The 27,065-nt window shown below is 40.7% G+C and overlaps 2 protein-coding genes across 3 annotated transcripts in view; both read right to left on the bottom strand.

Annotated features, from left to right (window-relative positions):
• apaf1 (apoptotic peptidase activating factor 1) overlaps positions 1 to 19,502 on the bottom strand; it is a 31,539-nt gene extending 12,037 nt beyond the window's left edge. Inside the window, exons 1-26 of one of the 2 annotated variants that reach the window (XM_014989431.2) lie at positions 19,333 to 19,502; positions 17,317 to 17,489; positions 17,037 to 17,226; positions 16,710 to 16,910; positions 16,435 to 16,624; positions 16,002 to 16,114; positions 15,760 to 15,891; positions 14,995 to 15,233; positions 14,571 to 14,738; positions 14,282 to 14,413; positions 14,088 to 14,201; positions 13,821 to 14,005; positions 13,514 to 13,640; positions 12,925 to 13,050; positions 12,672 to 12,812; positions 12,447 to 12,572; positions 12,034 to 12,183; positions 11,625 to 11,753; positions 11,169 to 11,294; positions 10,212 to 10,331; positions 9,993 to 10,118; positions 6,477 to 6,602; positions 4,750 to 4,881; positions 4,528 to 4,653; positions 2,363 to 2,488; positions 234 to 380 (exon numbers count right to left, since the gene is read on the bottom strand). In XM_014989431.2, the coding sequence (XP_014844917.2) occupies positions 234 to 380; positions 2,363 to 2,488; positions 4,528 to 4,653; positions 4,750 to 4,881; positions 6,477 to 6,602; positions 9,993 to 10,118; positions 10,212 to 10,331; positions 11,169 to 11,294; positions 11,625 to 11,753; positions 12,034 to 12,183; positions 12,447 to 12,572; positions 12,672 to 12,812; positions 12,925 to 13,050; positions 13,514 to 13,640; positions 13,821 to 14,005; positions 14,088 to 14,201; positions 14,282 to 14,413; positions 14,571 to 14,738; positions 14,995 to 15,233; positions 15,760 to 15,891; positions 16,002 to 16,114; positions 16,435 to 16,624; positions 16,710 to 16,910; positions 17,037 to 17,226; positions 17,317 to 17,460 (3,636 nt within the window). In that variant the 5' untranslated portion in view covers positions 17,461 to 17,489; positions 19,333 to 19,502. The remainder of the gene's footprint in view (positions 1 to 233; positions 381 to 2,362; positions 2,489 to 4,527; positions 4,654 to 4,749; positions 4,882 to 6,476; positions 6,603 to 9,992; positions 10,119 to 10,211; positions 10,332 to 11,168; positions 11,295 to 11,624; positions 11,754 to 12,033; positions 12,184 to 12,446; positions 12,573 to 12,671; positions 12,813 to 12,924; positions 13,051 to 13,513; positions 13,641 to 13,820; positions 14,006 to 14,087; positions 14,202 to 14,281; positions 14,414 to 14,570; positions 14,739 to 14,994; positions 15,234 to 15,759; positions 15,892 to 16,001; positions 16,115 to 16,434; positions 16,625 to 16,709; positions 16,911 to 17,036; positions 17,227 to 17,316; positions 17,490 to 19,332) is intronic. The other variant, XM_088003055.1, reaches the window with a different exon arrangement.
• Positions 19,503 to 20,476: 974 nt separating this feature from the next.
• On the bottom strand, positions 20,477 to 26,632 carry tcp11l2 (t-complex 11, testis-specific-like 2). Its single transcript, XM_014989435.2, has 10 exons — positions 26,520 to 26,632; positions 24,323 to 24,479; positions 23,940 to 24,069; positions 23,616 to 23,736; positions 23,294 to 23,517; positions 23,076 to 23,212; positions 22,791 to 22,978; positions 22,489 to 22,670; positions 22,225 to 22,397; positions 20,477 to 21,667 (listed from the first exon to the last, which is right to left on the bottom strand). The coding sequence occupies exons 2-10, from the start codon at positions 24,465 to 24,467 to the stop codon at positions 21,402 to 21,404; spliced, it is 1,566 nt and encodes a 521-aa protein (XP_014844921.2). The 5' UTR covers positions 24,468 to 24,479; positions 26,520 to 26,632; the 3' UTR covers positions 20,477 to 21,401.
• Positions 26,633 to 27,065: the final 433 nt, after the last annotated feature.

The raw sequence follows: 27,065 nt of genomic DNA, 5'->3' as shown, positions 1-27,065 counted from the left end.
GTTGCTGGTACACAATTTGCTCCCGCACTTTTTCCTTTCACTCAACCTTCTATGAACAGAGTTGAATTTAGCACTTTGGCAGCCATCTTTTGTGGCTTCCCCTCCTTGTGAAAGGTGTCAATTACCAGTTTCTGGCCATCTGTCCAGTCAGCAGTCTTCCCCATGATTGTGCATCTTACTGAGGTATACTGTGTTTAACTAAAGCCCACGTGTTTGTGTTTGCGTTAGCGTACCTTGATGTAGCCTCCGGTAGAAACGAGCACAGCGTTGTTTGGGGAGAAGTGCAGATCAGTCACCCAACCTCCATGTACAGAATCAGTGGCGTCTTTACTTTCCTGGGAACAAACCTTCAGTAAAGAGCCGTCTTTAACACTCCAGATCTGTAGCAAAAAAGGAAAAAGTCCATCATACACCTGATGAAAATCCATTATCCACTACAGGAAGACAAGCAGTTCTCTCCATTATTGGCAACATGACTAAACACTTAGCAAGTGCAAAAAACATTTCAGTCAGATCCTGAGATTCTTGTTGACTTCTCATGTTTTTTAGGAGCATAAAACATCTTTATTACATACTGAAGAATCCATTTCTTCCAGTTCCAAACACGTGGATCAGAAATATACAGATATCTAGTCATTGTTTCCCCACTTTTACTGCGCCAGAGGAATCATTTTCCAATTGTTTACAATTATGTGAGCACGCGTCGCATTTAAATAGCTCATTGATCCCAAGCTGCAGGCAAACGGAGAATTGATCCTGATGGCACTTTTCCATGACTGTATTAACAGAACATTCATCAGCAGTAACTAAACCCGACCAAAGTGCAGAGAATAAAACATCAGGATGCAGGAAGTATATAAGAATCTTAATTTTTTTTTTTAGTTGCAACTTATGAGTTTTGATGCAATATTTCCCCCAGAAAACTTGCTAAGCCCGATGGTTTGATCATTCATCCAGCCGTCCGTCGTGTTTTTGAGTTAAATTGTTTTTAAAGTTATCAGGAAATTTGAAAATATCATTTGATATGTATGCGCTATTTAAAGATTAACATGCTAAGCCTGGTGGCCCGCCAGGCTTATAATACACTGGGGGAAACCCTGTGATCATTTTAAAGAAAATTGGTTGCAGTTTTACTTTTTCCCAAACCAGTGCTCACACTTGATCCTTTTCAGACGTATAATTGTTGCAGTGTAATGTATCTGCATGCATGATGCCGTGGATAAGTCCATTCTTAATTTCAAGAACTAATTCCAACAATATCAGATGTCAGTAAATTTAAGAATTACATAACAAATCGCAAAATGTTTTCTAAGGAATCTAATCCTTTGGGTGCCTATATTCTCAATGTCAAAAGAGCATTTAAATGGTCTTTTTATGCTTTGAGCTACAAACCTCAAACTGTGTTTTAAAGAATCTTGGTCCATTTCAGAAGATCAGGCTTTGAAGAGGATATAACCAAATGCACTCCCGATTTAATTAAAAGCAAATGAAGCAGCTCTTGCAGGTAAAACCAAAAGCTACAAATCAGATTCAAACTTCAGGGTCATTAGCATGTTGTGATGTGCCACCATAGTTTGTGTAGGACACACACACTCCCCCCTAGTTGGACAGGGAAAGAAGAAAAAAAGACAACAAAAAAAAAAACAGAAAAATCTTTCAGCGCAAAACAGTTGCCGCCCTTCAGCAGGATGCCACCAAGGGTAGGAAGTCATCCTGCATTGCACATCTTTGACACAAACACATCACGTATATTCTGTATTTTGGCCACAGAAATGAGTGGAGATTTCATTGAATTTCTTGCAATTGGATTGGATTGAATGAGTCACTTTAAAACAGTGAAACTTTTAAACTCTCCACCTGCCACTGCAGCATTTTCTGCTGCAGCTCTCATTTTAGACTACTTAATTTAACTGTGTGTGATTTTTATTTATTTATTTTATTTTTTTGCACATGAACTTCAGGTCCGCAGAGCCTTAGAGATCCAATTTGCTCTCTCCGTCTCCTCCCACCAGCAATCGTCTCCTCCTCCTCAGGCTCTCTCTCAACTTCCTAGTTTACGCCTCAGCCTCCTGTCTTTCATCTCAATCCCTCCTCACATGCATGCGCTGCAGTAATCATGATGTATTAGTAAGCACTTACTCCAAATGAGTGATGACATGTAATTAGAGGATGATCTCTGGGAATAAATGTTGACGGCTCTAATTACTTTTTGTATCCTGAGCAGGAAATTAGATGGTTTGAGGCGCTGTCGTTGCATTCAGTCTGCAATGTGTGATAACCCCCCCCCCGCTGCAATCCCTTTAATTTACCACAATACAAACTGCTAAAGCCAAATGGACGGCTGGATTTCAAGAGTACGCACTCGGATCTCTCCGTTGTCGTCTCCCGTAGCGAGGCGTTTGCTGTTCCAGGAGAAACGGCAGCTTCGGACGCAGTCTAGGTGACCTCTCAGGGTGAAGACACACTGCCAGGATTTGCAGCTCCACAACTAAACATGTGGTGAAAAGCAAAATGATGCAGAAAAAAAATAACTCTTTCAGATTTGACTAACACCTAAAGCATGCATTTAGTAGAACTTAAATGAGTTACAAAGTTCTACATACTAGCAACAACCTGAACCGAGATTGAAACTCTTTTCTTTTGCAAAAATGCAAAAGAAAACAAAAGAAAGAGGATTCAGGAGGTAAACTGTGTCCCATCTGCACTGCATAAACATAAACAGCAGCGTTTGCTCGTATAGTCGCAGTCGTCATCCTGATAAATCTTCCACAACTCGCTTTATGGTGCTACAGCTCCTTTGTTTCAAATCCCTTTCCCGTCACCAGTTCTTTTTCTACCTCCTTCACCATCACATTGTGTTACATAATAAATAACTCAACCTCTAATTATGCACTTCATTTGGCAGGGATAAGTGCAAGAAAAAAAAAACCTGGGAAAAAGTGGGGTAAGGATGAGAGAAGAGCACAGCAGAGCACTGTGATGCTTCTGAAAGACTTTAAAAGGCGACACTTTCTGGTTCGACCTCGGGACAGATGGAAACCAGGGACATCGGTGGTTGTGTTGTCGTTTGTTTCCGTGAGCCAGAAAAGCCCCGACTCGGGCTGGAGAGCAAGGACTCTGTGGCTGGCTGCTGACCAGCCCGGTAAACACACACACACCTTAATTACGATCGCTGCCAAATCCGTAAAAACACACGCCTGCTGTGAGAATCCAGGCTGGCGGGTAACCAAACCCAAATTCCCACGTGAAACTTGGTAGCAGCGGCTCCTGATTGGGTTATTTAACAAAAGGTGGAAGGATCGTGTTGGATTTGGTTTTGGTGCCATAATAAAAATGGTTGAAAACAAAGATTGCATAACAGATGAAGACCCTGAAGCAGCAGCTATAATCCACTGCTGGACAGTGATTCATGAGGAGAATAAGCCACTTTTGCAGAACATGTTGTGTTACTGCAACTAGCAGTTATTTTAGTAACTGATTATTCTGATGATTAATTGGATAAAGAAATTGGCACATTTTGCTGACTTTTCATTTAACCACTCAAGAGTTTTCATGCAATATTAGAAAATCATTAGAAATGCAAATAAACAACTCAATTCCTATTTTAAAATCAGAATATGAACATTTTATTCCCTACAATGCAATAACATTCCTATAGCGTATGGATTATACAAGTCCAATGTGGGCTAATCTGTTAATAGATTAGCAGATTAATAACAGGATTTTAAAAGGTACTTAATCAGGTGAGATTAAAACTACGGCAGATCTGGGTTGAATATATTTACAGAAGACATTTTTGCTTCATCTTAAATGCAAAATTTATTTATTTTTTGTAAAGTTTTGGCTTCATTATTGCTCTGGCTGTGTTTTTTCAGCACATGGCCTTTTTTGAACCTGTATATTCTAATTAACAACTAATTACTAAATGAGATGACGATTATTTCTACAATCAATTCTTCACAATAAATCTGACTGCTTCAGCCCCGTGTTGCAGTTTAACTTTCTATAATTTGAAATGTACTGGAGATGTTTGCTTTGTAAAGTGACATGACGTTGGTTTTAATTTAACTCTATACACAAATAAACAACACTGAAATACAATTTGAAGAAAAGTGGATCTCTCCCAGCTTTTTAAGTCAAAGTCAGCCCAAAGTCGGGCAGAGTGGTGTTGCTGCACGGCAACCTGGCGAACGCTGCATCCAGAGAGGGTGGTGGGCCGGCTAACCTGCGGGGCTGCTTGGCTAGCAGGAACTTGAGTCGCATTCGGACGCAGAAGGACAGACTAACCTGCGGCTAACTCACCAGGCCTGCAGCCATCTGATGCTGTAGTCTCTAAAGTCTCCCGTCTCCTTGCATGAGAATTTTTTTTTTTACCCTCGGACTTCACTTGAAGCAACACATTAATGCAAACATCCCTTGAGAAAACAGAGGGCTTTGAGAAAAGATGCGGATGTGTAATAGGTCACGCTGTCACCCCGAGGCAGAAATGGATACGTCTCATCTCGTGTGTGTGTGTTGGTGTTGAACCTTAGTGGTCTTGTCAGCGGAGGTGGTCGCAAAGAGACATCCGTCTGGCGAGACGTGACAGGACAGAATGGCTCCCTGATGAGCCTTGATGTCCTGCAGTTTCTCTCCGCTCTCAGTGTCCCACACCTGGTAGCGAGCAGAAGGAGGACGGATTATTTATGGTCGGATGTTACGCTGCTGTTAAATGTAGTGGCAACGTGCGTTCCTGCGTGTCACTTTCACCTTCACAGTTCCATCAAAGGACCAGGAGAGCAGTCTCGAGTCATTTGCCGAGTCGGAGAGCAGAGAGAAGCATCGAACTTGCTCCCTGTGACCCTGAAGTACTTTACACTCGCCTGATTTCCACTTCCACACCTACACGGAGTAAGAAGGAGAGCGTTCAGTCAGCAGCAGCTTCCTCCTGCCTCAGATCACATCTAAATGTCTGAAATCAGGACAGATTTAGTCACTTTTGTTAAGTGATTACTAAATTTTAAAAAAAAAAGGTGTTCGATTATCACAATATTTATCAAAAAACTGAACAAACACAAAGAGGTTATTATCGTGCCTGCTTTTATTTCTAGTACTTGATGTTGCTTTTTGGCATCAACTTAGTTCTTTTTAGCTCAAAGTGAGCGGTACGAACTTGAAGCTTATCAAGATATATTGTGGTTTTATTGTCAAAAGCATAAATACTGCTTTTGACAAACATTCCCATTTGTAATGTGCTTCTTTAGGAAACCAATCACATAATTAGTGTAATTAGAATCACTAAACTGCACACAGTAACTACGTTTGATCATATTTACATATTTATTGATACCCTCACTGAACATGCCGTTTTGGACTTTAGAAACCAGTCAAACCGATGGAGATAATTCTGATTTGTTACATTTCTTTTTAATACTGAACCGTTTTCACTGTTGTGACTCTTCCAAACAAAAGTTTTCTCACGTATCGAGTGCAGATAATTAATATTTATGAAGGAGACTGAAGCATTTTTCCAACTCTAGACTTAGATTAGTATCTTAGGCCCAAAAGTCGAAAGTAAATACAAAATGCGTGTGTGGAGAGAAAACTCTGGGCCTGCAGATCCACATCTATTATGGACGCCGGCAGATAAATCAGCAGAAACTGGGAGGCTGAACTGGGAAGCCGATAGAGGCAACCATCAATCACGTCCCGCTGCACGGTGTTGCTGAAGGTTAAAATCCATCACCAAACAACATCCCTTTCATTTACATTCACTTTGCGTTTGCATTTCCATTTAAATACACGCTTCCATTTCCTCACGAGCACATGTCAGGCGGCAAGAATCTGAATATTTTCTGAATAACCGGCGGACGGGCTGAGAATAGCGATGCTGCAGGCGGCAGCCGGATGAATACAAAATGAGAGCGCCGTGTTTTAAACGGAGCGCTGCAGTGGACGGCGTCCGAGGGCAAAACTGGAGGATGGCTAGGAAAAGAAAGACGGCGGGAATGAGAGAGAAACGGCGAAAGGGAAAAATAAACAACGGAGCATGAATGGTGAGGTCAACAGAGCGGAACAGCCTCATATACACACATATATACAGCGTTCATATACAAACAGAGGCAGTTGCATGTGGTCAACAGAGGAACAAGAGGAGATAAAGAGCTGAGAGGCACAGAGGAGGAGGGATGAAGAATGGAGAGGTGAAGAGGCCAACGGAGAGTTTAACAGGTTAAAAACACCAGAGACCCAAACACTGCCGATGAATGATTCAGTGCTGCAGGTACTTTAGTCAAGGTGAGGGATCGGCGTGGAGGCGGAAAAATTAATCAATATCCCGGAAGAAAAAATGGGAAGTAGGTTAGGAGAGAAGGAGAACAAATGTCCCATAAAACTGAGAGGAAATAAAAGTGAGGGACAGGAGAGGGAAGAGACAATTAGTTGGCAAAACAAAATATAAGCGCTAGAAACAGGAGGAGGAGGGAAGCATAACCTACCCTGATGGTGGTGTCCTCAGATGAGGTGATGAGAGTTTGTCCGTTCTGGCAGAACTGGCAGTGGAGCACGGTCTTGGTGTGTCCCAGCAGAGTGGCTAAAAGCTTCCCTGAGGGCAGAGCCAGCACCTACACGGAGCAAACACGGAAACATGAGCAGCTCAAAGAATCAAAGTCACCACGCAACGCGCCGCGGTTTGGATGTGTGTTTAGCAAGGAGAGAAGGAGGTTTCATGATGGACGGCACGGCTAAAAAAAAACACACCGAAATATAAGGCTTCAATATCAGTCAATGACAATAATTATTGATGATTTTTATGTTTAAAATATCTTAAATAATGCCAAACTTTCGCACTCCTTTTCTCCTTCCACTTCAAGCCGACGTTTTCATTTTCAGGCAGTTTCAACCTGTTGCTAGGTAACCAACGAGCGAGTGAGTTAGTTGATGCCATCCACATTGCTTAGCCGGCCACGAGAGCTTGAACGGAGGTTGAGGAAAAAAAAAAAAAAAAAAAAAAAACAGCATTTAGGACGGCCTGTAAGTCAAAGGTTAAATAGCTTGAAGCGCATCATATGGTCAAAAAAGCCTCTTCAGCGGCAGAATGGTTCACTTCCAGACTCTCTGGACGTTTGCTGAATGTCCTTCCAACGACCCGTTTTCAAACAGCTCCTTCCCTTTCTAACTGTGATCATAACTTCTCAGTTTCATAACTAGTAATGAATCGCTCAAAATAACAAAAATCAAGTGTAGCACGACACCTGTGAGAAAAGCTGAGCAGCGTTGCAACATCTGGGATTTTAGCGTGTTCTAGAACAGCCAGAGCTCAGATGAGAGAGTGTTGAAACGTCTGAGCAGACAGAGCCTGAGGCCATGCCTGCCACGTTCTTAGCTGAGGATTTCTGTTGAGGTGGAAGAAGGAACTCGACCTAATAAGAAAGGGTTTCACAAACTAAATGGAAAAGCATTCATTCCGGTTTTGTCAAATTGAAAGCGAAAACTCTAGTGTGTTCTCCTGGGAGTGGGAATGAAAATCTGAAAGGTGTGGCCTGCATTTGCATTCAGCTCCATTAGTGGATACTTTGTAGGACAACATCTATCCCCAATATCTAGAAACTCAATGTTATCTCATTTAAGACTCCAGGAAATGTGTTTGTGGACAGGAAGTGGACTAGGTTTAGGGTTGGACTTTGACTGGGCCATTTTAACACATTAATATAATCTGATCCAAACTGTTGCATTGTAGCTGTGACTTTATGTTCAAGGCAATAGTCTTCCTGAGAGATCCATCACTAATTAGCTGACTTATGAAGCCAACTGATTGAACCAGAATTTTATTTACTCTCCAAAATGTGCAACTTTGGATGATCAAAGAACGACCCAATGGTGAGAACAACCCCTTTGCTATTATTAGTATTCCAAAGAAGCAAACAGTCACTTCTATTCTGTCTCTGCTGTACAATACCTGCACCCTGCCTGTGCACTGAGCTACAGCCAGCAGCACCTCCCTGCAGGAGGTCAGCAGTTGACGGATCCTGCAGCCACTCGTCCTCAGCAGCCGACTAGCTGTCAGCCCTGACACCCGCCACACAACACAAACACATGGTGTATTCCTGCGTGCCGGAGGCGCACGGGCAGACTGTTCTCTGCCCCACATTTTTCACTAAAAGGCGGTCACTTTTGTGCTTTAGCGGACATCTGACAATGTCACGAGAAGAGATTGCTAATTTTCCTTTGGGTGCACTGGGGAGAAATGCATTGCAGTGATTTGTGGCTGTGGGGCTTTATCGCAGGGCGCCACCTGGTGTCAGCAGAGGAGCAGAAGCATCTCTCCTGGTAGATGTAGGCAGGTTTGAGTGATTTTCCATGTTAGACTAGCAGAAAAGAGTAAAGTATAAAATAGAAAAGTGCTTCAGTCTCATTTTATGGAAAATGTTGAGGTTGCCAATAAGGGATATTGTTTGAAGTCTTTTTTTTTTGCACATCTTTTGATGTATGTTCTTGATTCCAAATATTGCAGTGCATCTATTTTTGCAGGTCCTAATTCCTTAATGGAACTTTAAATAAAATTCACCTCTCTTTTTTTTCTGGCTGAAAAATGGTTCTCACCCCTCCAAGTTCAAGAGATCAACCCATCTGTGCTGCTGTTTTATTAATTGCTCCATTAATTATCTCCTGGGTCAGGAGACTGGAGAAAAGGCTCAGGAAGGTCCAGAGAGGAAGAGTGATTAAAATGCTTAACTTCTCCAGGATGTCTTAAATAATTAGCGCCGCTCTCTGCTGTGGGACGCTATGCTGCAGTCCCAGGAGACTCCGCTTTTATTTGCAGAGGGAGGGAGAACTGAGGGGAAGTCCAAATGGGGAAAAACAAAAAAAGGTGACGCAAAGAACCCCGGCATATCAATCTCTGCCTACATTGTTCTCTACTAAACGTGGGGCAACAAGACGACGAAGATCTGCAGGAAGCAAAAAAGAAAATAAAGGGTATAACAGAGCAGGATCAGAAGTCAGACTTTTTCAGTGCTGTGAAAAACTAAGTTCCTTCTAAACTTAACAGAAACATCTTACATCAAGCGTTTCAGCCTGTTTGAAATAATTGTTTTCATTCATCCACATTGGGGAGGTTTTTTTATGTTTATATGAATTACCAGCTCAAGATTTAGGTCAATGCTTTGACTAGGCCACTCCAAATCTGCATTTGTTTGAACCAGAGACAGGCGGAGTTGCTGATGTGCCTTCAATCATTTTCCTGCTGCTTTGCATGATTTTATAAAGTATGATAATTTAATGCAAAGTTGGCATTTTTAATGGACTTTTAGAGCAACTTTGCATTAAAAGTGTCATTTACCAAATGACACTTCATGACAACTGTCAAACATTCATAAAGACTCCTTTATATTCATGACAGATGTTATATCATGCCAGTCTTATGCACACCCCTTCAAATAAAGTGTTACCCCGTTTTTCTTTCCCCAAGTGCAGTTTTTTTTTCTTCCATTAAAAATTTTGTTTTGTCTGTCTGGGATCAAGATGTTTTTTGACAAAATGCCTGTGCGTTCCTTTTGTGTTCAGTGATTTTTAACTCCAAACCTTCCCAAATTATAAACTCTCACCCCATCTGAGCTAAGTGAGGCCTGCTGTAGATGTTGTTCTGGGGTATTTTGTGATGAGCCGTTGATGTTTTCTTGGAGTAATTTTGGTAAACCGACACTCCCAGGAAGGTTCCCCACTTCTCCATTTTTTTTTTTTACATCTATTTAGGGACAGTAGCTCTCTCTGATTCACAAAAGCTACTTAGTAACTCTTTCTATTCTGATGTCACTGACTGTTGTTGATCTTCCTTCAATTGAGTGAAGTTTTGCTTTTCCCCTCATATAAAGGCATATTGGTCTGAATAGCTTCAATCAGTTCAAATGTCAAACATAAATTATCCGTTTTACCATTTTCATTTTCTGTTTTTAGATGAAGTGCAGAGATAATAGAAAGAATGAATAGAAAGGATGAAATTCCAGTTTTTTTACCTGCACATTTCCGTTCTCTTGTCCCAGAGCCACTGCAGACGGATTCTTGCACATGCATGTGGACCGGATTCTGCAGGGCAGCTCCTCTGACTGGAACAGCACCGATCCTGTTCTGCCGTCCCGCACCTGGGATAAAAACGCAAAACAAGGGGATAAAACTGTGCCATCGTACAGTTCGGCTTCACTTTCACTGGGAAACCAGCTTTCCTAACAACCCACCTGGAGTCTGTTGCAGTTGTCTGCAGCCGACACGATGATTTCCTCACCATTAAAGAGAACGTCCGAATCCCTCTTCAGGCAGACGGCCGAGGACGTGTGGACCTTCTCGGTCTCCCATAACTGCAACACATGACAAGCAAGACTTGTGAACCCCCACTCCGCAACAATATTTGTTCACTATATTTAAATAAAGCTGAATTGATCCAACAGGTGATAAAACTTTGCAGGGTTAGAAAGGGAAATGGTGGCAACGCCTCCATCTGTCTTCATGTCCTTGGGCCGGATTCTTCACCCGCCTTTCACTGCTAACGGTGGCAGTAGTGTATGGCGGCCTCACCTCTGGACACGAGAGCTGTAGCTACTATCCAGTAGCTCAGTACTTTAAAACGCTTTGGGTTCCTATAACTGACTTTATTATTGTATCATAAAATCAGTTATTATGCAATAACTTCCAAAGGTCAGACAGTCAAGGAAGGAAATGCAAACTCATATTCGTCATCCCCATTCGGAGTCTGGCAGAGACACACAGACTTTAACATGTTTTGCTTTCCTTAGAAGAAAAGTCCAACACCACAGAGCAGCGTGGGCTGTTTGACTTGTGAGGTTTGTTTTCTTCCTACTCCACTGGTGGGTTCACCGCTGCAGCTCTTACTCAGGGTCATCCTGACCACAAGAGGCTCAAATCCACTTTCAGGTGGTTCTGACCTGTTGCACAACCTCAATCTTTTGTCAAACCATGCGGTTTGGAAGTTGCACATTTCCCAGATTACAGCTGACAGACTTGAATAAATGTCACCACATGCTGTTCACATCAATATTCAAAACGTTTTCTTCCGTTTTTCTGTTACTAGAATCTAAAATAAACCCAGTTGGTCAAACTGTCAGATACCAGCAACTGGAGGATCGTTCGACTTCTGTAACAGCATAACATCTCATCACATGGATGAAAACTCTCACCCTGATTGTCTGGTCGTCGGAGCAGGACAGCAGCTGAGAGCCGTCTCTAGAGAACTGGACCCGCTGGACCCAGCTCAGGTGGCCGCTGCAGTCCGCCCGCTTCTTCTTTTCCTCAAGATCCCACAGCTGAAAAGAAACCACACAGAAACAAATAACAGCTTCAGCCACACTTTGAAATTAAACGATTTAAACTATATTTGAAATGTAAGAGATTTACAGCGCTCTCCACACTAACTGGCACTTGTGGGAAAAATGCGTAAAAAGGTATAAATTGGGATTGCTTAGCAACAAATGCACTCACATCTTTCAGTATGAAATCATGCTTTAATTAATTTACTTTAAGGTGTTTCTACACATCTTTACAGGTGCCACTAATTATGGAGGACACTGAAAAATATTCCCCTCCTTTCAGAAGAAATTACAGGAAACTAAGTACTAGCATAGCTAGCATAGTACCTCAATGGCATAATTTGAGAATGCTAGTGCCAGCAGGTTACTGGCAGGACAGGCGTGACAGTACTGGACTGTGCTCAGACGATTCGTCTTGATTTCCAGCAACATGTCCGACGTCTGGACGTCAAACACCTAAGAAACAGGAATTTCAAAACGTATCAGCATCTTGAGTGTCCTTAGAGCTTGTTAGGTTTAAAAAGGATGTAAAAGAGATCAAAAACGGGAAAACTTTAGGCTAATTCCTACTTAAAATTAATACATGTGCAAAGGAAGAGCAGAAAAGACACAACAGAAAGTGGCTTTTCAGTAGTTAACCGACACATTTGACGCCTTTCATCGAATAATAATCAGCATGTGGTCATCCATCCCGACTCGCATTCAAAATTTCTCATTCTCCTGCATCAACGCTCACCAAGGCAGCATTTCTGGCGGCGCATATGATACGTTTGCCGTCTGCGGTCCAGGTGCTGCACTTCACAAGAACGTCCTCATCATCGCTTTCTGACAAGAAGCTCTTCACGTCGATCGTCTTCCACTCGTTGGCTGCAGACACCTGGAACAACTGTGAGAACACAAAGCTATATCAAGCATGTCATCTGTGAACGGTGGTGAAGGTAAAATGATCACAACATGAGCAACCATAAATCAGTCCAGCTTTAAAATGTGTTCATTTAAAGATATTTCTATTTGGCACAGATTTTGTTTTACTGGATTTTAAATTTCTGCAGGGTTAGCGTTTGTTGTTAACACACCTACAAACTTTTAGGTTTTAAATAAAACAACTCAACTCATGAATGTATTCATCTAAATCTGATTGAAAGTCACCTTAATGGTGCCGTCGTTGGAGGAAGTGGATAAATAAGCATCATCAGGGGAGAAACAGCAGTGGTTCACCGGCTCAAAGTGACCAAACATGGTGTTCTGGGACGATGGCTTGTTCAGATTCCAAATCTAAAGAAGCAGAAATAATACACAATGTGACAAATACTGACAAAAAAAATATAAAACAAAATGAAAAGGAATGTAGAGGAAACCAGAGCCATTCCTCACCTTGACATTTAAGAAGTTGTCGTTGGAGCATGTGGCCAGCAGGAGGCGCTGTGACATGTTGGTGAACTCGCAGTGGTTCACCTGCTCTTCATGCTCCTCTTCAAAGATCCTCAGCAGTTTGCCTTGCTGGATGTTCCACACCTGCAGGATAAAATCAAGTCTAAATAGAAAAACGAAGCATTTTCCATCCATAAGTTACACATTTAGTTGCTCTTTTATTCATTAGCTGCTGCGGTTAGCAGCTAATGCTCACCTTGACTTTCCGGTCGCTTGAGCAGGTTGCTAGAAGATGGTCGTCAGGGGAGAAGGCGCAGCAGAGAACCTCTTCATCATGAGCCTGGATCTCCATCAGCTTCTCACCTGAGGTACTTTTAAATACCTGAGAGAAGAAATATAGGAGTTTAATGCTTAAAACAAAAAAAAAATCAAAAACATCTAATTTTAAAATCAGTGCTAGCAATTAATTAAAAAAGTGATTCAATGTACAAAAAGTAAAGGGATGTGTACAAATAGATTAACACTGAAGATTTGTAATAAAAAATTTAAAATATCTACATTTTGAGTTAAAAACATTGCATCATATAAATTGAGACAAAGGGAAAAATATATAACATTAAAAGGAAATATTATGAAATAAATAAAGAATTAAAGATAAGTAATCTAAAATGACAGAAATAACTTAATATAAATACAGTTGAAAAACAGAAAGCAGCAGAGAAAATGACTGAGAAAAATACAAAGAAAAACACATATATAAATAAAAAGCTAAGTAATATAACATGACAATATTTATAAGCAGTAGGTTTTCTTTGCCTTTCTGGTTGTAATATTGCTCCACATACCTTCAGGGTTTTGCTGGCTCCACAGGAAGCGATTCTGGTTCCATCGTGGGAGAAGCAGGTGGAGTAGATGGAGCCCAGGTGAGGGTGGATCACCAAACGGGACAGATTTTCTGCGCTGCTCTTATTTCTGTAAAGACATTCACAAATACACAGGATGAAAGTCTACGATAAGTATTTTTCAAAAATGAACAATCTCCTAAAGTCGTTATGTACACGATAATTGAAGAGCTACAAAATAATTGTTGCCACTACAGCTAGACCAAGCCAAAATTAGGATTCTGCATTAAAAATAAAACTGTTTTCATACATTAACTCAAAGTAGAGCTTCCCAGCGTTGTCCGGGTTCAGCGCCTTTTCCCGAGCCTGTTTGTAGACGGCAGAGGAGTGCGGCTGAGACAGAGCGAGCTGCACGACGTCGGGGAACGGACGCTCCTCCAGGTGGTGGCCGTTCAGCGACAGAAACTCCTGGAACTGGCTGCAAACTTCACTGTTCTGGGGGGGAACAGAGCAAAACATGCAGGAAAACTCCCAACCGCCTCAAAGACGGCAGCTAAGTTCGCCGCGTTCCACTGACCTCTTTGTCCAGAATGGGTCCGTACTCCATGTAGTCGTTGATGAGGGGCGCTGGACCCATTACCTTTGCCTTCATCTTGACCCAGTCCAGCGAGAAGATGAGCGAATACAGCTCCTACCCAGAAGGACAACAGAAGAAGACAAAGGTGAGCTCGTCTAACTGAATGGACATGCTGGAACGGAGCAGAGTTTCACCTGGAACATCTCGGCTTTGGCCAAGTGGTAGGTGAGAAATCTGATCCAATAAAGACGGCCCTCGTCTCCAAAGGTGGGAGCAGCCTCGCTGTAGTGATGGTGGTACTGGTCCACCACCTTCCTGTGAAGACTCTGAAATGTGGCAGGATGTCACTGATTATAAACCTGAAATTGTTTTCCAGTTGTATCTGTTTTAGATATTATAACGGACCAGGTAACATGGTGTCTGCTCGTTTTTTGCTAGTTATTCAGAGTTGGCATGTTAAGATACAAAAGGAAGGGGCCAAACCTGTATCTGATCTCGGTTCTGCTCCTCCAGGAAGTCCAGCTGGAGGTCGTGAAGGTAGTACAGGTTCAGTCTACTGTTGTTGTCTACAAAAAGCAGGGATTTGTTGACAAACTCTTGGAGAATGTCCTCCACCTCCTCCGGCTCCAGATCCCACAAAACACACAGAATCTACAAGAAAAGAGAGAGGAGTCATGTACGGTTTTTTTTATTATTTTTGATCTAGATCAAGCAAGTAAAGGACAGTACTGGAAGATGAAGAAAATGGCACTCTTATGAATTTTTGTCAAAGTCATAAAATTCAGTCACTGTAGAAAATTACCTATCAATTTTGAGTGTTTAGCATCATAATTAATGTATTTGATGTTTGTTCTTTGTTTTCATGATGAATTGAAAAGTGTAACAGTAATATATTGCGTAGAAAAACCTTAGCGGGGATCTTGACGTCCTTCTGGAACACAGTCAGGTCTTTGTAGCGCTCCCGATGTTCGTCCGGTAGAACCTCGATGCTTGCAGCCATGGCCTGATCCAAGGCGTCGTAGTCGTAGGACGAAGACTTCCTTATGCGCTTGAACTGCTTCTGCCGCAGCTGGCGGAGGTAGTAATCCCACCGGTTGGGTTTGTCTTTGAGCAGAGCGCCGATCAGAGACACGACCAGAGGAGAGCCTGAGAGGCAGACGACGTGCGGATTAAAGCCAAAGTTTAAGAGTGAAAACAATTCGAATTTACTGAGATGTCAGAGGCCAGTTTTTAATGTCTTTGTCATAAAATGGTGTGGTTGGTGGCGAGGAGAGACGCTCAGACCCAGGTTATGGTGGTGATGATGAGTTTAATGGAGAAAATGCTCACACAGTCCACAACAGGCGGCACGGCAGAGAACTAGCACACAGCTAAATACCGGTAACTACTGAATTACAGGACTGAAAACGAGAGCCGACACTACCAGGACTATACAGTTCCACTGGCAAGAAAACCACGTAAGACAGCGATAGACAAACTTAGACAAGGACCCGACGAAGAACACAGACAACAGGTGAGACTAAATACACACGGGGTAATCAAGGGAATGAGACACAATCAACGGGGATGACAGGACAAAGACTCACAGGGGACAGGATCACATAGAAAAACTCAAAACTAAACACAGAAACACGGATCATGACACTTTTTGCTTGTTTTTCAGTTTACAGACCTTTACATTCTTTGACGATGTCGCGAGCCTCCGCAGGAAGAGCGTTTTGACTCATTTTAGTGTACAGGGCCAGGATCTCCAGCGCCTTCCTGTCGTCCAGAACACTTTCTACCTCCACCTCATACTTGGCACCTAAAACATGAAAGGACAAGAGCACATTAATCACATAATGTGGGTAGAGCTGCTCTTCGTTTTTTTTTTTTTTTTTCTGAAAATGATGTTCATTCAAGCAGACGACATACCGCTAACAGAATCAGTGAGGCTTCTGTTTCTGGTGGTCAGAAGAATTCGACAGTGAATATCAAACACTTTGAGCACCGAGCTATCCCAGATGTCATCAAGGATTAGTAGAGATCTAAAAACAGAAACAAAAAAGATAGTTAAGGATGTGAACAAAGTATTCATAACATTTATTCACATTCAATGTATTTTATTGTAATTTCAACACAACCAATACAAAGTAGTGCATACTTCTGCAGTTTGAAGGAAAAGGAGACATAATAACAAAACAGCATAAATAAGCTTCTTAAAACAATTGGCTGCACTGGATTTTATTTTGAGGTATCAGAGTAAAGAGGGGGAATTTTAATGCAAGCCACACATTTTCTGATTTTTGAGAGAGAGAAAAAAAATCAGATATTCTTTTCCACACGTCCAGAGGAACGTCCGGCTTACCTGGGATACCTGCGCAACATCAGGAAGCGCAGGCGCTCCTTTGCTTCATCCAGAGAGGTGGGCGGCCGGTGCTGCGACTGGGAGTCCAGGTTCTGCTCCAGTCGAAAACACAACGACTGGATCTTCACCAGCAGGTCTGATTTGTCCAGCTGACCGATGGACAGCCAATGAACCCCATTGGGGAAACACTCTGCGGGCAGGAGACGGGAAGAGGTGAGAAAAAGGAACAACAACCCCTTTTTAGCAAAACCTAGAGTTCATGTTTAGTTATCCACCTTCGATGAGTCTCTGGTCTCTGACCGCCTCGGCGGCGAGCACAGACTTCCCTGACCCGGCCATGCCGAACACCGTAACCCAGCCGCCGGCATCTTTCTGGAGCAAATCAAGTTTCATCCTGACCTGATTCAGCAGCTCTGGTCTGCTGACAAACACCACAGGCCTCTGTGGGACGCCACCTTCACTCAGCATAATCTGGACTGTTGAGGAAAACAGAAAAGAGTTGATATAAAGCATGACAACTTTACGACAACCTGACAACCGGGTTCAGAATGCGGAAAACGTTCGGGTGAAACTCTGCCACTCCACAATTTCTCACTTCTCACCGTACGTTTCGGAGCTGTCAAAGGAGCCTTTTCGTCCATTGAAGGAGACACCCGGTAAGTCTTGATACAGCGATTTGGCCAGATCGTGGTACGTTTCTTTCACCAGTGCGTTATAGAAAGAAATGACGGAACAATCATCTTTCCTCAGCAGCAGGTCGATCAGTGCTGCAGCTTGGTCTTTTCTGGTGGGCTGCAGAGAGAAATCACAAACACAGAAACAAATGGAGGGTTGGAGCACAAGTAGTTTGGCTGCCTTTCGACGTCGTTTGACTTGGCTCACCTTAATCCGGACCTTCTCCTCCTCATCCACTGTGATCACGCCATCGCTGATCATGTGGTCCATGAGGTCCTGCGGCCTGATGTCCTGCTCCAGCTGGTGGCGCAAACGCAGCAGACTTCTCCGGGTCCGCTCCTGCAGCGCCATCAGTGCTCAGGTCACAGACCATTCAGATGCTAAAAAACCCCCCCAGAAAAAATAAATTCATATTTATTGAAGTAGAATACTCAAAAACAGGGATGAGAAATCAGGCCAACATAAACATAGATTCTGTACTTTACTTAATTACACCGAGGAGAGTCTTTCCCACATAATTATAGTTTGTCTCAAATCAAACGTTTACCAGACCTTTGGTTAACTTAAGGATGTACAGAGTTAATTAAAGAATAATTCATTCATATGTATCTTTTGGAATTACTGGAAATATTTGTTATTTTCTCCACTTATGATTTTGTAAGAAACAGTTATCACCAAACACGGCTGTCAAGAATAAAAACCTGATTTTTGTAAATTATTTTGTATGATGATACAAAAAATGTTCACCTTTTTTGTTTACAAACACAAACTTTTTTGGACCTTTTTAAGCTGAAAAGGTTTAAGGAATGATTTAAACAACCACATGCAACTAATACTGCTGTATATAATTTGTCCTGCGAGTTGCATAATAAAAGCATATAAATAGTTCAGTTCTATTTTGGAATTAAAAACCACTTCCTCAACCAAAAAAAACAAACAAAAAAAAAAACAACTGCAGCCAACTTCTTCTCTTATGTAAATGCAATAATACATACCTTTACGCACTATATTTATTATCTGATTTGTCCGTTTCTGTCCTTTTCTACATTATGTTCACTTTAACTTGATCTCTTCCATGTATGGGTATATGTCTGAGCGCTTGGGTTTGTTCTAACCCAGTTTTGGTTGTAAGCAAGTGGTGCACCACTAACTATGTCAATTATTCTACTGCCTTTACTTTTATTTAGTTTAGTTTATTTATGCTTTAAATGCACTTTAAAACATAAATAAACTTTGGGGAAAAAATTATACTATCCAGGAAACAATTGGTGAAATTGTGCACAAGATTAGTAAGAATAACAACATTGTTTTTGTTTTTAATTTTATGGCCTACACAATAATGCAAAAGTCTGCTGATTTGCCAGCAGTTGACACCCAACTCAGAGAAGGAAGGCCAGAAAGGTCACTGATATAAGCAGAAATAGGAGTGCACAGATCACATGCATTGCAACACTCAACCGATGCAATAATTATTACAAAAGTTCCAGCAACCAGGTATTGAGTGCAAATAATGTAAAGTGCATGGATATGATTGATGCATTAAAAATATTTTTTTGTTTTTGCTTTAATTATTATAAAATGTTTTAATTCTGGGAATCTGAATTTTACTTTTGCATGAATATGCTTGAAATGTATGCTGTGTGTTGCAATTCTATAATACACTGGCTTCTATTTTTGAACTGAATTAATGAAATAAACTAATTTCTAAATGGTTTTCAAATGTACAAATAAGAAACTGTGAGCTACCAGGTTTCAATTGTGAAAATTGTCAGTAAATAATTAAAATAGAAGTTAATTAAAATAGAAATTACTGTCAGATTAATCAATAGTAAAAATAGCATAACAGTGAGACGGACATAAAATGATGTGGACAAAGTTTCAACTCATACAGGATGAGACAAATACACCGGAAGACAAAGAGGAAGGTGAAGGTAGAGTAAGATACCATCAGATGTTACTGAAATATAAAAATATATATCCGGCTTTTTTAGGAAGACTAACTTGTAGCATTTAAAACTTATTCTTAAAAGTCGTTAAATTCCAATGGTTAACGAGAAACTAAACTATCACACTGAATAATAAACAAAACCCACAGTTTAAGTATGACGCCAATGTCGCCACAGCATATCTGATACAGTTTGACCATTTAAAGGTATGTCTGGACAAGTTCACACATTCCGAGGTAAACAGAAACAAAGAAAGTAGCAGAAAACAAGTACTCACAACTATCTTCTGTGAATAAATATTAAGCTATCTGTTGAAAGATAGTCCTGAAAGTTATGTAGCGTTTTTAAGATACCTTCAAACCACAAAATCTATCTTTATTTCTCTTTCGACATGATAACACAACGCCCAATATGAGTTTCAAGCTTCCGGGAACAGACAACAATAACAACTACTCCGGTTAGAGACAACCAATCACAGGGAGATATTTATACCACGTGAGCAATGAACTAACGAATCTGTAACTGGGCAAACTGATGCTGCGTTCAAGTAATTTCTTAACTGTCGTAAATAATCTTTTAGCTCATTTTCTTAAACATGTTTCAGGTTTGTAACACGCAGATATACCTAAATATCGTTTTAATAGAATAAAGTACAGGTCTAGCAGTGTCGTTTATTGTTTTATTGTGTGGTACACAGTTACATTTGACTTCTATAACAAATACGTAAAATATATACATTTCGATTTTGGTCTTGGAAGTAGTGTTTTTATAATTTTGTGCTGTTTATTTGACATTTACGTTACCACTTTATTCAAATTCAGTGTGATAAAAATAACAGGAAACAAGTCAGTTCTGTAAGGTGCCTTGACAGCTGTGCGAAACATACTACACCTGAAGGTAACTGGTATTGCCCGGTGACGTTTAGAGATAACAGAGGTTTATCCCAATGTAAACGTCACTGGCCTATTAAACAACGGCATATTTTCAGTATCAGAGTTAATGGCTCTCCAAGAGCTTATTGATTATGTAATTTAATATCAAAACCGCTTTAGAAGTGTGTGTGAGATCATTGTCCTCTTAAAGCACACAATACATGTTATAAAAAATGTTGATTGGAGGTAAACATTTTAAACGGCGATCTAAACAAATTAATAAGTTTATTATGATCCACTTTATGAAAGTGGATGAAAGTGGCAGAAAAACAGACCCATAGAATAATGCTGCCACTGTCATGTTTGATATTTGGTACAGTGTTTTCAGATTTAACATCTTATCCGAGCTCCTCCAAATATCATCTTAGTCACTGTGTCAGTTTTTTTGTTTCATTTAAACAAAAAGAATAAATTTGTTGGATGTATAAAAGATGTTTTGCACTTTACATTTTATTTTTTGCAATACTTTAAATTAATTGTTTCACTTGGTTTCATAGATTCAACAATTCAAGTTTTATTATATTAATTGTGGTAACAGAGAAAATCAATTTCCCACATGTTCCTGTAAACTGCTCTTCTTTGTGCATGTTAAGGTTTGCTGGAAATGTTTCAACATCAAAATCTCCTGCAAGTTCAGCACCTTTTCTTTTCTCGACTTGTTCAAACAAACAAATTTAACAAATACTGAAAAACACACAGAAGTTTGCATTTTTAAGTGTACAGACAAAAACAAAGAACAAAACTATATTCAATCACTCCACTGGTGAAAACACAACCTGTGGCCAATGATAAAGAACTCCAACACCAAGCTGCTAACACAAACTCATATTTGGTTCCAAAGTAACAAAGAAATCCAAGTTCTGACAAATAAATCTGAGCACTGAATGTGGCACTTACTCTGTACAGTACAATTTTACCAGAACTCACTCAAATATGCTTTTTTTGTATTTATATAGCAATAAACATCATGTATATGGAAGGAATCTGTAAAACTTCTCTGCTACGTCTCTTAAAATACACATCTTCTGTATTGCTTTATAACTTTTCATGCGTCACAGATACTAAGTTGTTGCCTTTACTGTCTTATTTACAGGACTGAGCATAAAGGGAGACTTGAAAGAAATGAACTATGATGTCAGAATAACGTTCAGAAAACGGAGTACTGTAACACTGAGTTTGGGTTCTGAAAGGCAGGTCAGAGTTGAGGTGGACAAATGTTTTACTGCAAGAATGTGGTGATAAATATCACAAATGGAGACAATCCAGGTGCAGCAAGCACATTTACCCATTTGTCCATTTTTTGATCTCGTATTTAAGATTTCCTTTTAGTTCCTGTTAAATCATAGACAGTTGGTCTAACGTCTTCTCATATTTCTCTATACCTGGCAGAAAAACAAAAACAAAGCCCTCTTTGTTATTCATGAGAGACATGACAGTTTGGTGCTTGTTGCTGTTGAGGGATTGGGGTTGGTGGGCTGCTGCCAAACAGCAGCTTCCTGATGATGTCCATGTAAAAAGGTCCATAGACGGCCCTGTTGTAGTTGATCAGAGAGATGAATGTTTTTCCAATGGCTACCAGCTCGGGCTTGATGGCAGTCAGGCTGGCTGATACTTCTTCAAGTTTGGTCTGGTTCTTTGGGTCAGAGAGGAGCAACCTGAAGTACTGCTGCACACGATCCTCTGCAGAAAGGAAAGGACAACAAACGGACCTTTAGGTCTGCAATCACTCGGGATAAAAATTAACAACGAATGTTTAAAAAAAAAAAAAAAAAGATATGTTTTTGAAAGTGCAGATTTTAACCTTTTTTTTCCTTTTAGTTCTTTCATGGAGTTGCACAGAATTTCCACAACACTAAAATTACTAGTAATATGTTGTTTTTTTAAGATTTATTTTTGGTTTAAGATTGGAAAATGTGTTTTTTTTCTAACATGCTTTTCCACAAACAAACATATTAGAAAATCTATCCGTCCAATGCAAAAGTTTTAGGCTAAAACCTAGAAATTGAAACAGTATGTTGGCAAGTTTCCAATAGATATCAAGTCATCTTTTTTCTAAGAATAAAAGACATATGGTTCCAAATAAGTAAAATATCTCTTAAAAAAACTCCTGCTATAGAGAACAGATTAAGAAAAATAAAATTCATAGATTTTTGTCACAAAAAACTTTTTTTTTTTCTAAAAACTCTTTTTTGACTAAAAAAGGTACAAAAACAACTTCCTGTTGTCGCTTTCCATACCAACAAGAGTGCGAATGGGGTTCTCCTTCTGGCTGATGCTGCAGATCTGTCCTGTGAGGGTCGCCTGCTGGTCTGGGGTCAGAGCAGGGCAGCTTCTCTCCTTCAGAGACTTGTTGAGCTCACTGCAAACCTGAGCACTGACGCCCTCTAGTGTTTCTTCCAGGTTAGAGTCCCTGCAAATAGAGCAAACATTTAATCCTCTTCGTAAAAGAAAACGATCGTTAGTGTGCTTGAATGTGGCGACATGAATGGGGATGGACTGACGGTTTGTGCATGCCCTCCAGCAGAACACTGATCATCCTTTTCAGGCGGTCGGAGAGCGAGGAGGCCCCCCGGATCGGCCCCCCGATTTTGCTGTGCACAATGAGCAGCACTTCGTTCACCGTCTCCCACTGACGGAGCTGCTGCTGGATCTCCTCTAGACGGTATTCATCCATCACCCAAGTCTTAAAAAAAAAAAAAAAAAAGATTGGAACGTAATCAAATTTAAATTTGTTTTTAATATTTTCTGTACAATATTAGGCAGACCTAAATAAAATAATCAGATATTTTAGGGAATAGATTACCTCAGGCACCAGAGTCTTGGAAAAGTCCCATGTGAGAAAGCGCAGGCAGGCAGCATTCAGGATTTGGATGGGACCAGGAAGTGGCGGCTGACCTTTCCCGGCGTCATCAGGTTTTTCCGGAGGGACGCTGGCCAGCAGCAGCTCCTCCAGCGCCGACTGGATCCAGGCGGTGGTGCGGTTTAAAGCAGCTGGCAAACAAACCGTGTTTTGGCTACAGCTTTCAGATGCGTTTGTTTAACAATGTTCAAAATTATCAATCCTATTTTTTATTTTTTTCAAACTCACTGGGCAGATCGTCCAGGATGGTCTGAAAAAGTTGCCTCTGGTATTCAACTCCGTTCCTCTGCAGAAGAGGCCTCAGGATTTCAATTGTACTGTTGACGTTATCTACTTTCATCAGGTCCAGAACGCGGAATATCTCCCTTATGAGCACGAGGAGAAGCAAACTGAAATTAATTGGTCACAATTTACCTCATTAAATAAAACCAGAGGGTTTTATTTACTTCAGTAGTGTAACTGTGTTATCTGTGCTTTCTCGTAGCTTCCGAATCTCTTCGTCCCTCACTGGCGCACACAGCTTCCCCATGGTGGAAATGATGTACGATGCGAGTCCCTGGATGTCCAAGGCGTCGTTTTCAGCCTGCTGACGAATGAGGTCCATGTCCAGCACCTCCATGATCTGGGTCCGCATGCGATTGGCACCTGGATTGAGGAACAGCAGTAAGATCTGTCCGGAGAAGACAAAACATTCAGTTCAAGTGTTATTTTATGCTGACAAAATGTTGTGGGGGTTTTTTAACCGTTAATGTCCAGTTTTGTACCAACCTCTCTGATGTCCTCGACTAGTTTAATGGCGTGCTGATATTCAGGCGGGTCTTCGTTCAGCTCACTCTCCAGTTTGTCCCAAAAGGCCTTGTAGAGATTCTGTCTTACTATGTTCCATAAACTGTAAAGAAAAAACAATTTACCTTACAGCATGCAGTGAATACCCTGTAATGAAGTGCACCTCCCTACACAACAGGAACATTTTTATCAAAACAATCTCTGACCATCTATTTCTGCTCATGTCTTCTTCAGTACTACACTAAAGAAAAACTATGCTTTTGATCAGTTCTTGCCAGAAACGGGTGGATTCAGTGGGCAAAGCACCTGTTCTGTGATCCTTGACTCAGTTCCGCGCGAACGTCTCCAACGACAATCTCATGTACGAGTTTGAGATTGAAAAGGTCTCGCCCGGCCTCCATGACTTCGTCTCGAGGAAGTGTTCTGGGCGGACTCGCTGCGGGGATGAAAACACAGGATTATTAAAGCTGCGTGACAACAATCAGGAAAAGGTCAGTCGCTGAAACAATTACTATCGCAAAAAGAAAACGACGTCAGCAAACGCATCTCTCGCAAAATTGAATTTTCCACACAAACTTTCAACTTTGTGGACAAAACAAAGAGAAGAACAAGAAATTAATCGAGGGGGAAACAGAGGAAACAGTCATGCATTTGCAATTAAGTATCAAAACCTCAGATAGCGAACTCACATGAGGGCGTGCAGTGTTTGCTGGAGCCGTCGCTGTTGAAGCTGTCCCGGGAGCAGTCCAGGTCGCTGGCCAGCGACGACTCCGCGTCGCTTCCTTGGTCCTCACTTCTGGAAGTGGAAGTGGGTCGCTCATTATTTAGAGGCATCCTGGCTTCCAGCTGCAAAAGGAGAAAACAAAACACATTTTGTCTCAGCACAACTACAAACCCTTTTCTCAGTGGGACAGATCAACAGATCATTTTCAACTGGGAGGAAGGAAGTGATACGTGTGCCGCAGTCGGAGGGGGGGAGGGGGGGTCGATACTTTTCGTTGTCGAGGCTACGGCTGCAACAAAAACACCAGCTACAAAACAGCTGGCAGGCTAGTTACCATGGTTACAGAGATAGATATCAGTTGCTGTGTTTCAACAGAACGCCTTATTAAACTGACAATGAATGAGGTAGTACTTTTAGGACAACAAAAAGTTGACAAAACGACCCGACCGAAGCGATCGTGTTACACCCGACCATACACCAGCTGTTCTGCACTTGCAAATACCATCACTCGAAAGAGGAAGAATTATTCTTTTAATATTAGCAAAGACATGCAGGAGTGGAAAGTCAAGGCTGCTTCTCTTCCTGGCCTCGGTTATCTGCAGCCAAAAATGACTACATGCTCCGCTCTTGCAGTTTAAAGATAGCTCAAGGGGTGAGGATGAGAGGAGGGAGGGGGTCGGGGTGCATGACTAATTTCTGCAAAATGATCAGCTAAAATTGACAGCTGGGTCTAATAAAGCAGCACATGTTTTTAAAGATAATCTAATGGGATTGAGTGGAGAGAATTGGGGATTAGGTGTCATCTGATGTTTTGTTGTGTAAGCAGTCTGAGTCCATGTAAGATATTAAATCATAATACCAAACTCCATAAAAAGGCTGAATTATTATTATTATTATTTTATATGAAGAGGTGTATTTAAAACCAGAAAATGCTCACTAACTACACATTGTTATAACAATTTATAACAACTGACACACTTAGACTAAAAAAAAGAAAAGAAAGAGACAACAATTTTTAAATGGGGTAAATATATAGAAAAACAAAAAAATATAAACTACATTTTAAAGAATGTTTCTAAATACAGATTTGTATGTGATAACTTAGACTATAATTAGTGCATAAAACAAATATTAACCATTTGTTGATCTAAATATATTCAGAATTAATTAAAAACACAAAGAAATGTGTAACTGTTTATCATTAAATTCTTTATAAATAAATAACCATAGTATGTAATTGCCGAAAGTATAATTATTATGGAAGTCGACATTTGATTGGTTAACGTGCACAGCCTGGTCTGCAGACCAATCACTTTATGCCTTATCGTGTAAGCCCCGCCTCTGACTGATGGCTAAAGCTGACAGCAGAAAATTAATTAATGATTTTCTGCAATAACGGACTATTAAATACATGAATTACTGAAATAATTTATAAAATGCATATTTTAAATATTAATATGTCGTGTTATTTACTAAACATTGCATTTTATTCCCTACTTGTTTTGATTTAGCTTAAAATAAAAATAATTCCGGCAGTTTTAGTCCTCGATTTGAAAAAAATGAGAAGAAAAAAATAATCTTTAGCTCTAAATATTACCGCAGTACAATGTAAACAAAGCCTTGGGAACGGAAGGCTGGGCTAGCTACACAGAAACGTCTGTAATTGGCTGCTGCTGCCTGTCACTCGTCCTGCCATGGAAAACCTTTGGTTGCATAGTTTTCCACATGGATAAAAAAAATACATCCATACACGCGTAAGAAATGAGTACACGTGATCCTCCTGACAAAAACAAGAACCTTGTGTACATTTGTGACAGTCTATTCGATTTTAATTCATGATATTCATATTGTGCACAGACTGAAGACATTCCGTTCAAGTCGACAAGATTAACACGAAGCGACTTGTCAAACTCAACAATCTTGTTTACATCAAACTATACGCCTCGTAGTGAAAGCACGCGAGCTTTGCTTGTAGTACAACGGCTGAAGTTTGATTATATTGTTAGCGTCGACGGGTTCGACTTTAACTCGAAATGTGTACTTTTATTTCCGCTCTAAAACAAAGCGACACTCGGTGTTAAAAGCCAACGTCGTCAAGAAAAGCAATTTAATAAGATGTAATCGCAAATTGTCGAGCACGTTTCATAATGATAGACATTTACCTGGCAGAAGTCTCTAGAAAAGAAGACTGACAGTGTCTCGGCACCGTCGAGTTCTACTCTACTTGGTATTTAAAGGTCCCAAGCTCTGAGGACAAACGGTTCAAACCATCTCACACACAAAACGGCTGTCCTGGAGCCAAGCATGCTAGTACGGAAATTGTTGTTTTTTCATTTTAAGTCACACATTTAGCCTTCAATTGATTGTGAAAATATATATTAATAATTAGGAGACACAGAAGACGGCTTAAGAAGGCTAATATTCTGAAGGTAGCGATGTTAATCAAATGGTATGACCCAGTCTGCCTTACAACCAAGGTTGTATGGCAGGCCGTTGTAGCATATAATGTAGTCTGTGGAGATTTTTTTGGACCTCTACAAATTTGACGCTAAAGTTATCAGTGTGTTTGTGAATTTTTTTTTTATCTGTTTCTTTCGTCACTTGTTAAAAACTGTGTTAGCTCATTCCCTCAAAAATATCAGCATCCCATAATCCATCCTGCAAAGATGGCATGTTTTTCTTTATCTGAAAAACCTAATAAAAATAAA

Source organism: Poecilia mexicana, unplaced genomic scaffold, assembly GCF_051168715.1.
Source record: "Poecilia mexicana isolate PSO_F unplaced genomic scaffold, ASM5116871v1 scaffold_23, whole genome shotgun sequence".
In the NCBI taxonomy this organism is placed as follows: Eukaryota; Metazoa; Chordata; class Actinopteri; order Cyprinodontiformes; family Poeciliidae; genus Poecilia; species Poecilia mexicana.
This window is presented reverse-complemented; position numbering and strand designations above follow the sequence as displayed.

Excerpts from the sequence above, each read along its gene's own strand:
- tcp11l2 (XM_014989435.2), bottom strand. The coding sequence starts at position 24,467 with ATGCCTCTAAATAATGAGCGACCCACTTCCACTTCCAGAAGTGAGGAC. Across the intron at positions 24,070-24,322 it reads CAAACACTGCACGCCCTCAT|CGAGTCCGCCCAGAACACTT; the intron begins GTGAGTTCGCTA and ends TCATCCCCGCAG. Across the intron at positions 23,737-23,939 it reads AGTCAAGGATCACAGAACAG|TTTATGGAACATAGTAAGAC; the intron begins GTGCTTTGCCCA and ends TTTTCTTTACAG.